The following is a 13,771-nucleotide window of genomic DNA, read 5'->3' as shown; positions in this document are numbered from 1 at the left end:
TCGCCCCGGCGGCACCCGCGGCCAATGGGGGGCCGCCTTCTTGCTGGCCCGGCCAATGGCGCCGCTGGGTGTTGCGGCAAGATGGCGGCGCCCAGCCGGCGTCCCAGGAGAAGGGTCGCGGCGGACCGGCGGGCGTGAGGCGGCGGGGAGTGTGGGGGTTCGCCATGCTGCGCGCCTCCCTCCGAGAGGTGAGCCGTGTCAGCCCTCCCTGCGAACCGCCGCGGTGCCGGGAGGGCACGACGAGGAGGGGGGCGGGCTCGCAAGGTGACCGGCGGAGCGAGCGGGCCTACCGCCGCGTCCCCTTCGCGTCCACCATCCCTAGGGCGGCGGGGGACCGGGCGCGGCAAGGACCGGGGGGGAGCCCGTCCCGAAACGGCGTCGGGGATAGCACTGTAGCCCCTGAACGCCCCGCAGCGGGATGTGTCAGCTGGTTTGGCGCTTTCAGGTGTCGTCGGCGTTGAAGGAAGGCCATGTCACCCCCACGGAGCTCTGCCAGAGGTGCCTTGCCCTCATCAAAAGCACCAGGTTTCTTAATGCTTACATTACTGTAGCGGAGGAAGCAGCTCTGAAGCAGGCTGAAGAGTCAGAGAAAAGGTACAAAAGAGGTATGTTCGCGCGTACTTGGTGTCAGGTCCTTTAAAAGGACTGTTGCGGAGGAGCCCTTTGTGTTAGATGAAGCAAATTTTCTTTTTAAAGTAAGTGTATTCGGCAGACTGTTGGGGGCTGAGGGTTGTGGACAAGACATCAGTGGGTGCATGCTGGTGGGTACATGCTTGGCACTCGGCAGTGTATTCACTTCAGAAGTCAAAGATCTAGACCAAACCAGGGAGTTACTGCAGGTTAAACAGGCTCTGTGCTTCTTCAACAGCACTGCTACAGGTTGCCTCCTCCTTCCCTCAGCAGTTTATTTTAAATTGGTGGCCAATGGTTACCACGATCAGGAGGATGCAGTGGTCTTTTGCAGGCCTGTTGGCTGAGGTGGACAGACATCTGGCTCAGCCTGTCAGGTTTTAAATTAAGAAAGCAAATGAAAGTAGAGCAACTTCATTAGTTGCAGTTATTTGTTGGTGAACAGAACAGCATTAAACCCTGTTACCTGCATTTAGAGGCTGAGCATTCTCCTTTTTCTTTGTGTTTCCCAGAAGACAGAAAAGGGAAACTTTCACCTAATAGGGTACTTGTTTTCCGTCCTGGGTGACACTTGCTGTCCTCTGACAGCTTAAGAAAATTGCCAGCCAGAGTGTTTTCTTCCTGACATAGGTGTTGTGATTTTATTTTAATTTTTTTCTAGATGGTGGATAATTGATCATCTAGGGAAGATTTTCCCTGCTTCAGTAATTTTTTTTAGATCATAGCTACTGTGTATGTCACGTAGGCAGAATTTATGTCTCCCAGCCTAGGGATGGAGTAGATTTAGTCAGCATCTATGGCTCAAATAAGCATTACGTAGTCATTTTTGAAGAGGTGAGCACTCCTTTGGGATAACTAACCTACATGAAAGCAGCTGCCTGTCTTTCAGGCTTAGATACATTTGCAGATCTGTGGGGTCAGGTCTGGGCTAGGTAGAATGCTCAATACTAGAGTTAGAATGGAAGATTGTTGTTGAAAATGTAATAGACAACCATTAAAATGCGAAGTGGATAGCATCCTTACTTCCAAAAAACACCCGAAGGGACAGGTAAAATAAATTGTAATTGATAAGAAGACTATATGTATAGCACGCTTTGCTTTAATCTCTGTTGTCTTTGCAATAATTTCTAATGCAGGTCAGCCACTGGGTGTTTTAGATGGAATTCCTATTGCAGTAAAAGACAACTTTAATACAGCTGGCATTGAGACAACATGTGCATCAAACATGCTAAAAGGTACAGTAGAGCTTTTAATGTAAAATCAGATCTCATTTCAGAGCTCTTGCTCTTCTCTTTAGAAGGTTTATGGAGTGGAGTCTTCCAGAAATCTATTTTCAAAAAATGAGCTGAACTCATTTGAGAAAATATGTTTATCTAATTTCTTCTGCCAAGCTCATCTGGCATTACAGATGCATCTGTTTCTTGTGTAAGCACATTATCTCCTCTATTCATATAGTTACATGCTTTTAACAATGCGATGTTTATTATACTCCATATGCTAAAATAGAATTGGTCTGTAGTTCACATTTTGCTTCGTGGTACTTTTAGGTCCACAGGAGAGCTGTTTGCTGCTGTTCTGTCTAGCAAAATGCAAAGACAGTCTGTTTTTTTTGTTTTGTTTTGTTGATAATTGTTGACTTAAGTATTTTTTCATATGGCCATAGGAAGACTAGACATTTATTTTCTCTATGTTCCTGATATACAGACACATTCTATAGGGCTTTTTTAATATTTTAAATTTCCTAAGCTCATTGTTTCTATTAACATGCCATGGACATTTTCAAGGTGTTAGAATGTTTTCATAGTAAAAGAAAAAGTAGAAAACTTTCCTTATCTCTTTTATTCTGCACAAAACCTGAAAAGTTTTGTGGAAGATGGCTCAATTAAATTAGCAGAATGCTAATCTGATTATCGGTTTTTTTAATAGTAGAAGAAGACAAAATATGAGTTTGCCATTTAAAAAAGTGTTGTATTAGTTGAGATGCTTTTCCTTAAAGCATGTTCTCAGAGCTGCTGTGGTTGACTGGAATGTCATGGCTGAGTATTAGGAGTGATGTTGTCCTCGTTATTCCTGTTGAGGGTGGGGGTGGAGAAACCTCTGTCAATATTCACGAAAGGTTGCTATCTAGGGATCTCGTGTAAGTGTCATGGTTCTCATCATGATTTACGTAAGGTCTAAGTGGTCAAGGGTGCACACATTTGATCACAGGATAGCCAGGTAGTATTTCAGCTTGTGGTTAACCATATGCTTCTATATCTCATGGCAATGGGAGATAACTCAAGATAGCTTAGCGCTTCTCTGTAAAGAGCTGTTTCTCATTTCTTCTAATTTTAGACAGTTCCTGCAAATTGGCTGAATGCAGTAATTTGCAACCCTTGTGGTAACTTGTTTATGTGAAGTCTTAGCTCCACACTCTAGAAATTATTGTGTTGAAAGTTTTGGAGGGAAAAAAAAAAAGACATTGCAAACAAAACAGCATTTGGTTTACTTTTGCTAGATTTTGTAAATTCCTCATATTATCTTGAAGCAAAAATATGGCACTGTGAACTGGCAATTCTTACGCACAAATAATGACAACAGCTGTATCTCACCAATCACTATCTTAATTGTTCTCATTGTTTTCAGGTTATATTTCTCCTTACAATGCTACAGTAGTTCAGAAGTTACTGGATCAGGGAGCTGTGCTTTTAGGAAAAACAAACCTAGATGAATTTGCAATGGGGTGAGTGATGTTTATTATTTTTAATGTGTGATTGCACATTAAATAGAGTACACACCGTCTGTTCCGATCTACCTGTAATCGTTAACTCCTCTTTCTGTGAGGTTAGAAAATAATGAATACTTACCTGTGAAGTGTATACAGAGCTGCATCAGTTTGTCACTGAGGATTTATACTGTTGTGTAAATTATATACATGCTGAGTTTTATGAACGTAGTGTTTGACTATAGTTGTGTTTGAGGAGAAGGAGGTGGTATAGCCTTTGCAGAAGGCAAAGGGTGAGTTGACTTCTTCCAGATCCAGTAGTGTGTTAGTAGAATTGGTTAAAACACCAGTTAATTGCTGCCTTTTTCTCTCTCTTTACTGGTGGTTTTTGCCCTTAGCTAATTATTGTCATGCCCCCAATGGCAGTCACTGCCTCTGCCGTTCAGCCACTGGAGTAATCTGTACGAGTACTGGCTGATTTGCTGTAAACAGGCTAATCTGGAGCAGCACTTTAAATTGCCTAAGCTAGTGTTGATGATTTTTTGTCAGGAGCATGTTGGGAAATGCTCTCACAAATTAATTCTCCAGCAAATCAGTGAAGGCAGCCAAGCTATAGCAGGGAATAGCATTGGGCCATTATGGATGGGCGTCTCTGTCACTACAACTGGTGGGTTCTGGAAAGGAATGTCTGGGACTTCAGTTACATATAAGAAACGATAAGTGTTGTGTTTTGGTTTTGTTTTTATTTTACATAAACTGAAGACAGAGATTTGATTGGGAATTCACATGGATGGGGTGGAAATACTTTGGCTGTATTGGATAAAGTAATTTCTGTGTTGAAGAGACACTCTTTAGAGGAAGAGCAGGGAAAAAGCATGGAAAAAACTGATTGTGCAGTATCACAACTTGTCTAAGCTCATTAAAGCACAGGATACTCCTAAAAAGGCTTCTCCCACTGCTGGCCTCTCATCTCTGGTGTGTGTTTGCATGGTCTCTTGTGCTATCAGCAACGTGGCTGCACCATGAGCTTGATCAGGGAGCTGATCCAGCTCAAAAGTAATGATGTCTCAATAAGGTTAGTTTTCAACTGCTGTGTCAACTGCCTGCTCTGTCTGATGATTTGGCTGATAACACTGGCACCGTGGCGTCAGGGGGAACATGGGGTAGAGGTTGTGAGGAAGGAGAAAAGTACTCCTGCCCTTGCTTCTGGTGGCAGCTCTCACTTAGGTGACCACAAGCTGACTAAAACCAGTTTCTGAGAAGCCAGTCTGGCACTCTGAACCAGCTAACTGTGGCCTCAGGAGAGGGCTACAGAGTGAGTAATAGTGTGTTATTTACAGAAAAGTGCGGGGCTTTTCCCCTCTCTCTCTAGCAGCATGGTTTTCCACAAGATTCTGGTCATCTTCTTTTGCCTTTTCCAAATGCAGGGTTAGGAAACCAGAAGACCTTTGTTTTGAAGCAGACCTGCAGCTTTACTGTTACGTAGCTTAAATCAGTTTTATGGTTTTGTGATTACATTCTTTTCAGTGGCATTAACAGAAGTTAGAAAGAGAGTTCAGGTTGTGTGTCGGAAAGGGGTGAAGATCTATAAACTTTACAGCTCTGTGTAACATTGTCGAAGTTGATACCACAGGGGTTTATGTACATCAGTCCTTTTGTGTTGAAATTGAATTTGCTAGGTTGAAGCATGAAGAATTGGATAAAGAAAAAAACTTGGTGAATGCAGTGTGTCGTCTGTCACTTCTGTCTGTATTTGTCCTATCTGACTTATCTCAGATCTGGGAGTACGGATGGGGTGTTTGGACCAGTCAGAAATCCCTGGAGTTATTCAAGACAGTACAAGGAAAAATCTGTCTCAAAATCGCATTCTGAGGACGAAGAGTCTAACTGGGTAATAGCAGGAGGGAGCTCAGGAGGCAGTGCGGCTGCTGTGTCATCTTTCACATGTTTTGCGTAAGAGGCTTTTTAAAATTGTTTTTTATTAAATGTCTCAAAATATGATGCAAGGTTTTAATTTTATAGTTTTCTTAATATCTATTTTGAAATGTGAGGGATATTTGCACTGGCATGCAAGAACTTATTTCAGCATCCCTAGTTTCTGTGTGGCATATCATGAAGCCAGAATCAATCTATGTAGGCACATTTAGGCTTGTTCATTTTGAGTGTTATTCAGCATACTGATGTGACCACTTTACACTTTGTGAAATAAAATTATAATGGCAGTAAAGGAATGAGAGTTTTATTGTTATTCCCACGTACTCTCTTAAAATTAACATGGAGTTTGTGATGCATCCTCTTCCTCAGTGTGTTACACAAATACCTGCTTTAAATGTAATTCAGCAAATGGGAAGAATTTTTCCTCCCCTCCTTTGTTTCTGTAGCAGAGTTATGTAATAATACACGAGATTCGGAATCTGAAAGCTTTCAAATCCCTGACTTAACAAAAGGATACACAGATACTTACAAACTTGTCTGTTTTAAAAAGTTAGAAGACAGTTTTAGGTTTTTGTGTTGTGGTGGTTTTTTTTTTTTTATTTTAAAGGTATTTAAACAAGCCAAAATAATATTTTTTTCTTTTTACAACTATTATTACCTGCACAGAATAACAACACACTATTTAGCAAATCAGTTGTCTGTGTCTTCCCCACCCAACTGTTAAAAAAAAATCTGATCCTTAAAGCTTTACACCTTTCATTTTATGTAGGTTTTTAGAGCTACATAGTGGAGCACATTTTATAGAAGATGGTTTCAGTTGTGCTCTTAACTGGAAGACGTTCAAGAATGCTCCTTAGTTACTGTGTCCTTGTTTACGCACAGACTTTTTTGCTAATGTTGATTACAGCTTTTTGTAAAACAAATACAATGTTTTTATATACAAAACTCAATTTATTTTATTCTTTTTTTTTTTAATGATCCTTCTCTTCATCTCATTGCCCTTTGCTAGGATGTAGTCTACTCAATATTTTAATACTGTTGAAACTGAACTCAGTGCAGCCGTTCTCAAGGACTGCTGGTCCTTGTCTTGAGCAAGACTGGCCTGATCCTGATATGGTCTGGCATCTTTTGTGTGCTGAACTCCTATTTTGTACTGCTCAGCACTTTGTCTGATCAGGGAGATTTTTCATCCAACTATTTCATTGCCTATAACCTATTGTATATCCACTCTATTAGTTTCTTTCAAGCATCAGGAATGCTGCCAGTCTTTGTCTTTTTCAATTTGAGATTTGGATGTACAGAAATGCTACAAAATTGAAGATGTTTTATATCAACACAAAAGCTTTGAAAAACTTCCACTTCAGCAAAGTCAATTGAATTGGTTGAGCCATCTCAGAAACAGATTCCTATGGGAAGAGTTACATATCCGCTTCAATAAAAATTATACTTCCTTCCGAAGTTTGATTTATTTTTGGCAAAGATTTGGATGAAAGCTGGTTTGTTTTTGTTTTTTTTTAACGATGCTTGAATTAAAATTATTCAAAACAAGGGAAGAGCAAGTTTCATTTCAATATGAATTTCCAATTCCATTACAGTTCTTTATAAACATTTCAGTTTAGATAGAACAAACTTTCACCTGTGAAAGAACAACAACCAAAAAAAAAAAGTCAACTTAAAAATTAAATACCACGTTCTAAAAACACACCTAAGCTACTCTAAACTGGGAGTTCTGATGCTATGCTTTGTAAATTTGGAAACAGGAAAAACATCCTAGACTTTGAAAAGTATGGCCTATTGTTAGGAGCATAAAGTGTACTGTGTTGCTATTGATTTGTATTCAGAGTGTATTGGCTACTGAATAAATAAGATATCAGTGTCTGAAATGTATCTGCTAAATCATATGAGACACATCTTTTGGAGTCCACAGAATTGGAACAGACCAACAGAGAAGGCAGAAGTAGATCTTTAGGGCCACATGCAGATGGCCTAAATTCTGCCTGTCTGCCTCTGCTTTGTGGAAAGAAGTGGGCTCTCCTGATGACTAATTCAGAGGCCCTAAGAAAAATAAGAGAAAAAAGATAAAGCACACCTAGGGAGCACACTAAAATTGAGGCTGTGGGGTTATGACTTTTAATGTGGAAGAATTCACGTGTTTTTAAATCCATGCATCTTAAAGGCATTTTTATTATTTGGAAGTGTTCTGAATTATTTTACTAATGATAATCCTTTTGAAACCATAGAGCCTTAGGGTCAGACACAGGAGGATCTACCAGAAACCCTGCTGCTCACTGTGGTGTAGTAGGTTTAAAGCCAACATATGGACTGATCTCTCGCCATGGTCTCATTCCTCTAGTGAATTCCATGGATGTGCCTGGAATCCTAACCAGATGTGTGGATGACGCAGCAGTTGTGTTAGGTATTGCTACTTCATATGTCTTTGTATACAACATGTCTTTGCTTACAACATTGTCTCAAAACAAGTTGAATTCTGGCTACCCAGTGTGCTTTTTTCTGTTCTTCATATGTCGTGTCATATTTCAGGTTCACTTGCTGGACATGATCCTAAAGACTCTACCACAATTCAGGACAACTTTAAGCCATTTGAACTACCCAGTTTGCCTGATGTCAGCAAGCTCTCGATAGGAATTCCAAAGGTAACATTTAAATCCTGTCAACAATTGTGGACAGGAACAGCAAGTAGGACACCTAACAAAAAAATATTTGTGTCTTGCCCACCCCCTCACAGTTTCTCACCATTTAAAACAGAGAAGACAGTACAAGCAGCTCGTGGAAAAGAGCAGTATGTGCTCTGTTGTCTGTGCAGGCGATTCGGAGTGAGCATATGCACATTCTGTCATCGTTGTGGGAAACACTTTCGGGAAGTTCCAAGGGAAACGGGGCACTTCAGTTCTTGGTTCTCTCTGTTTCTTCATCAGTCTGATCTCTCTGACTCTTTCATCAGTCACCTGTACAACCTCAAAAAAGTTGCGTTTAGTGCCTTCTCGTACAGTGACGTTAGTACTGGTTTGTGCGGTGCTGTGAGATACTTGTCTAAATGGCACTGTGTTAATACGAAGCAGAATTTTGAAGGCAATCAAGTGGCACAAGGAGTTATGGTTTGCAGAGCTCTAATAGGGATTGAAAGACAACTGTAATCTGGCTTCTGATGCATGCAATTCAATTGTGTTTGTAACTATAAGCATACTTGTAATTTAGGCACAACCTGTGGGACTTCAGCCAATTTTTAATTGCCTATTGTAATTTAGTAAAGGCTCTGCCTTCAAAGAGACAATGTGAATAACATTTATTAGTTTGATTCTCCGTATTTAACCCTGTGCTAGAGTAGGTATACCAAAAGATTTAATTTGGTAAACAGAGATGTCCACTGACCAATTCATTATTCAGGATCTGTGAAATGCAAAAAATGTATGCCTAGAAAACAGAGTAGCTGCATACTGGTTAGATTTTGATAAATCTAAAATAGTGGTATTGGTTCATTATCCATATCCTTTGGACAGTTGCTTTCTACTACTACACATTCTCCTAAACACATACACTCATATACTAAACATGGGTCACAGCTACTCAGAAATCAGACAGTATTATGAGCCTGGTATTGTGGGTTAGAACTAACGCAAGTATCTTCAAAAATAGAGAATTTGAATGGAATATTTTTAACTTACCTTTTAAACAGGAACGTAGCTTTTCTAAGTCTTCTCCCAACCCCTTGATTGTAGTTCTTTGGTGGCTTGTTTTGTTTGTTTCATGCCAGTTGCTACTGATACACTGTGGCCGTAACTTCTTTTTATCTTTCCTGTTCACAGTAGCCCTAGTATTTAGGATTTAAACCTGAAGAGTTTCTACCTACGAATTGCAGAAAAGGGCAGTGTAGTCTCCATGAATAGACAAATAAGTGGACAACTGGGCAGTTTCTTCCTCAGAAGAAACTGTTGAAATTCCACGGTCTGTGGTACGTGGGTTAATCCTACTGAGATGAACATAATATTCTTAAGAAGGCTGAATCCTGTTAATTTAATACCGCTGGATTTTATAATACTTAATAGATGCAAGAAGCTTTAATAAGTACTTTAAATCATATAGTGGTGAGGTAATAGTTTCAGTGTATTTTAGCAAGGAGTATTTGCATTTTTGTTGCCATTAGAAGTAATCCAATATGTAAAATCACTCCCCTTCTTGTTTTTCTCTAAGGAATATCATGCACCAGGGCTTTCTAGTGAAATTCTGGCTCTCTGGTCAAAGGCTGCCGACCTCTTTAAGAATGCGGGTGCTAAAGTAATTGAAGTGAGTCTACCACACACTCGTTACTCAATTGTCTGCTATCACGTGCTGTGCACAGCAGAAGTGGCATCAAATATGGCCAGGTTTGATGGACTGGAATATGGTAAGGCCTTTGAAAAAACTATTTTTTTCTCAGACAATAGAAACATTGCTGGATGCCATTAAAAATTATTAGTTTTAGTAGAGGTGCTTGTCATGGTTGAATGTTTGGTGTTATTTCTCCAAGATGGAATAGAGTGAAAAACCTGTCCAAATAAAAAAGAGTAAATAAATAGATATTGTAATGTATTTCATTTCTAGACACAAAAGTGTCTGGGCTTAAAATCTGTTCAATATTTCTGTAATAAAACAGGAATGTGTTTTGGTTTTTTTCCAGAATAGGAGCGTGTCAGACTGCAGCAAACAGTGGCCTATTTATTACTATGTATAACGTTACCTAATGTTGTCAAATCTTAAGGATTACAAAAAGTATTAATTTCCAAATTGGTTTTTGTTTTCAGGACACCGTTCTGACATGAACAAGTCCACAGAAAGTATGTATGCTGCAACACGAAGAGAAGGCTTTAATGATGTTGTAAGAGGAAGAATTCTGTCAGGAAACTATTTCTTATTGAAACAGTAAGCAGAACATCTTGAAACTCAAATTTGCTAAATTAACGATATTTTAAGCAAATGGTGATGAATCGTTCATGATGACATGAAAAAAAAATTGTCCTTATATTAGTAGCTACCTGTATTACTATTATTGCTTTAGCTATAGAATACCTAGTCAACTGTTAATAGTGAAAAATAATGTTTTCCCTTAGTCTTACCAGTGAGCTTTTTTTTTTTTTCTCCTACCACAGTATTGTTGGCACCTATTAGTTAAATTAAGCAAAAATCTATCCTATGGTATTCCATTGAAATCATACTAAAGCCATTACTGTCATAGTGTTAAAAGTTCTGTAGCTGCTAATCTCGTTAAAACTGCATAGAAAAACTGCTGGTACGTTCTACTGAGGCTGTTCCAGAGAAAGCCAGAAGATACGGCAATTAAATTAACCACAGTTCTTTGCCTCAGTATACAGGGAAAGGAAGGTGCTGTGGCAAAGATCCTGAGCTGATGTCTTTACAGGAGACAGGATTTTATCCAGCTCACGTAGAGAAGCTGGTGCATGGATCAGTTTGACTTTTTTTTTTTTCCTAGTTTTCACTCCTTATCCAACATTCCTAATTTATGTTAGTGAAACTGCTGTTTTTCTATGTCTTAAGTTGTTCAGATACTAACAGAAATATTAGTCGTGTAATCAGTCTCAAAGCAAGTGCGCTACAGAAAGACCTCTGTCAGCAAGAGTATTTATCGCATGTGGCTTCTAGTTGCTCTCAGAGACAGGAATGTTGTCAGTCAGTATGTAACAATCATCTTTTATGGAATGCCGATATTCCTGCCAAGTGTGCTCCTTCTGGTTACAACTGTCCCGATCAGATTTCCGAAGGCTGCTTTAAAATTCAGGTAGTTCACTCTTCTGTGAAGAAATATACAATTGGCTTCCATCAAGATTGAACAGGAGAGTCCTGTTCCTGTCCACAGTAAATTACTTTTGAAGAACAGAACCCAGGGTTCAGAAAGCATTCTTAGAATAAATAGTGGAGAAAAAACACCTGTCTCTCTTGCAAATACTGCATTTTGCACTTTTTTTTTTTTTTTTTGAAATTTGTAAAATAACTAGGTGGTTGTTGAGGAAGCAATGGAAGCTTGTCAACATTGTATCAGAATTAACAGAGAGCATGTGTTTGATTTAACAGTATTTTTTCATTTAAGCCCAAAATAGTCTTTCCAGTTTAAAATATTGTTTGAGGTCCATTTTGTTCCTTTTACTGTTTTTCTGAAGTTAACAGCTAGGATGATTTCAGAAATGATTGTAGAAAAAAGGCTAATTCCCATGACACAACTTCTTACCTTGAATCTCATGTCTATTATTGATTATAATGACTTTAATTGCTGTTTTTCAGAAACATAAATCCTTAGATTACTCTTACAAAGTGGCTTATGGGCAGTTTCAGTTGTGTTATCTAAAAAAACTCTGGCATATAGCAGTTTTTAATACTTCTCCCTCTTTTTTTTTTTTCTTTAGAATAGCTGTGGTTTTAGGTGGCAATTGCTTTTGAAACTGAACTTCTCTGAATTTAAGGATTCCACGTTTACCAGTTCTGCATTATGAAGTTAAAAGGAACAGTAGACATAAAACTGACTAATTTGTTTCTGCTTCAGAATTGCGTAGAGACGGTTTAGAGATCATAGACCACATGGAGACCTCCGTAGATGATGGGGCTTTTTCACATGCTTTAAGTATCTTGCTGGATTGAATCCTAAATGATTAATGCCTATTTTCCAAGCCTGCTTAGTTCCGTATTGTTCCTAGGCTTTGCTGTGCTGCCCTGCAGTGAAATTCAATCCACGGTTTAGTTTCAGAAAGGTCATAAAAGCATTGTTTTAATTTTTAGTTAGTTATTGTAAACTAGGGTTTTGTTTTCCCTTCACCTTTCTTCAGCAGTATGCCCTCCTCTCTTCCTTCTCTAACAGCTTCGTTGCTATGAGAGCATAAAACGCCATGTTTGATGACTAAGCTTCTGGCATATCAAAAACTCAAGTACTAGTGTTAGTCTTTTGACTGGAAGGAATACTGGCCTTGTCTTTTTTACAGTAACTAAGAAATTAAGTTCTGTATTTTTTGAGTTAGTTTCAGGCCCTCATGTCCGTATTTCTTTCTAGGAACTATGAGAATTACTTTATCAAGGCACAGAGAGTCAGACGTCTCATTGCGAATGACTTTTTGAAGGTTTTCGGGGGCGGTGTTGATATTTTACTCACTCCTACCACTCTGAGTGACGCAGTACCATATAGGGAATTCATCAAAGAAGACAACAGAACCCGCAGCACGCAAGATGACATCCTAACACAGGCTGCAAACATGGCTGGTGAGTAGGGACAGGAATTCAACTACGTTTTCCCCTGCCTAGTCATTTTTAATATCCATTCGCTTCAGCTATTTAACCTTTTCTTCAGAGTCAGGATATTTCCCCTCTGTGTTGTAATCTTAACAGCAATAACCTGTTATAAGGATAGCTTATTTATGAAACGCTATGAAATGTAAGACGAGATTTTAAAATGAGGCACCTGGGAGCTGGATAAGGGCTGCTATGATGAATCCCTTCAAGTTCCAGAGACCAAAATCTCTTTCTTAGGAGAGTTGAGTGTCTTTTCAGAGGATGCTGACTCCTTAAATCACTCTGATTCATTTCTTGTGATCACTTGGCAGTATCCTTAGTTCACTGACTGAAATTATTTTTAACTACTCTTTTTCTACTACATAAAAACAATTCTAAGAGTAGAATTGTTACAAAAAATACTCCAAGTGGATTTGTTTATTAGTAAGTGTTTGCATGTGTATCTTTTCTTTTTTTCTTTCAGGACTGCCAGCCATAAATGTTCCCACAGCTCTTTCAGAGAGGGGCTTGCCCATTGGGCTTCAGTTCATTGGACGTTCATTCCAGGAGAAGCAGCTTCTCACTGTAGCCAAATGGTTTGAAAAACAAGTAAAATTCCCAATGATCCAGCTAGAAGAAGTGAAGAGGCACAACCACGATGTCTTTCAGCATCAGAAATCTGCGTCTTTTTCATAACATGGGACTTGCTGTTCAGCTAAAGCAAGAAGGCTGTGGAGATGGTCTAGAAATGTGTCCCTACAGTTAATTCTCTTATGCAGAAATAATAATCCATTTTAAGAAGACCATATACAGTAATGCAGGATGGAATCGTCACAGCTCTTGTTACTATGTAATCAAGGCAAAGTGAATCATTAAGTAAATATGTCTGTTATTAAGAACCATTTCTAACTGATATTAAAAACACCAAGTTGAAATTATGTATCTTATGTCTGTGGAAGTGCTTTTTTCCATCCCCAGAGGGTGTGTAAGGTCTCTGACCCATTAAAGAACTGACCTGAACTTTCCTGTGAAAATTGCATTGTTGCCAAAGGGGTGGTTTCCTTCTGGAGCGTAGACTTTTGTAATGGAGCAATCAGACAAGCTCTAACGGAACAAAGGTATCAAGGATCCATGCACCAACAGATAAATACAAAAGGAAATGAGAATAACATATAGATAGTTAATTAAAAAAAATAATAAATAAAATCCCTTCTCACAATCTCATGCAAGAGGTGA

The 13,771-nt window shown here is 39.1% G+C and overlaps 1 protein-coding gene across 1 annotated transcript; it reads left to right on the top strand.

Annotated features, from left to right (window-relative positions):
• The first annotated feature begins 39 nt into the window (after positions 1-39).
• Positions 40-13,473, top strand: QRSL1 (glutaminyl-tRNA amidotransferase subunit QRSL1). Its single transcript, XM_063329854.1, has 11 exons — positions 40-188; positions 446-605; positions 1,767-1,865; positions 3,256-3,352; positions 5,111-5,287; positions 7,510-7,685; positions 7,811-7,923; positions 9,479-9,671; positions 10,069-10,186; positions 12,321-12,526; positions 13,020-13,473. The coding sequence occupies exons 1-11, from the start codon at positions 165-167 to the stop codon at positions 13,229-13,231; spliced, it is 1,575 nt and encodes a 524-aa protein (XP_063185924.1). The 5' UTR covers positions 40-164; the 3' UTR covers positions 13,232-13,473.
• Positions 13,474-13,771: the final 298 nt, after the last annotated feature.

The sequence above is a fragment of the Chroicocephalus ridibundus genome, chromosome 3 (assembly GCF_963924245.1).
Source record: "Chroicocephalus ridibundus chromosome 3, bChrRid1.1, whole genome shotgun sequence".
Classification (NCBI taxonomy): domain Eukaryota; kingdom Metazoa; phylum Chordata; class Aves; order Charadriiformes; family Laridae; genus Chroicocephalus; species Chroicocephalus ridibundus.
Note: the sequence above shows the minus strand (reverse complement) of the source record. Positions and strands in the feature narration are given on the sequence as shown.

What these genes read in the sequence shown, in the direction of transcription:
- QRSL1 (XM_063329854.1), top strand. Translation starts at nt 165, where the DNA reads ATGCTGCGCGCCTCCCTCCGAGAG. An exon ending in TGCATCAAACATGCTAAAAG is followed by an intron (nt 1,866 to 3,255) that starts GTACAGTAGAGC and finishes CATTGTTTTCAG; the next exon opens with GTTATATTTCTCCTTACAAT. An exon ending in TGACGCAGCAGTTGTGTTAG is followed by an intron (nt 7,686 to 7,810) that starts GTATTGCTACTT and finishes GTCATATTTCAG; the next exon opens with GTTCACTTGCTGGACATGAT.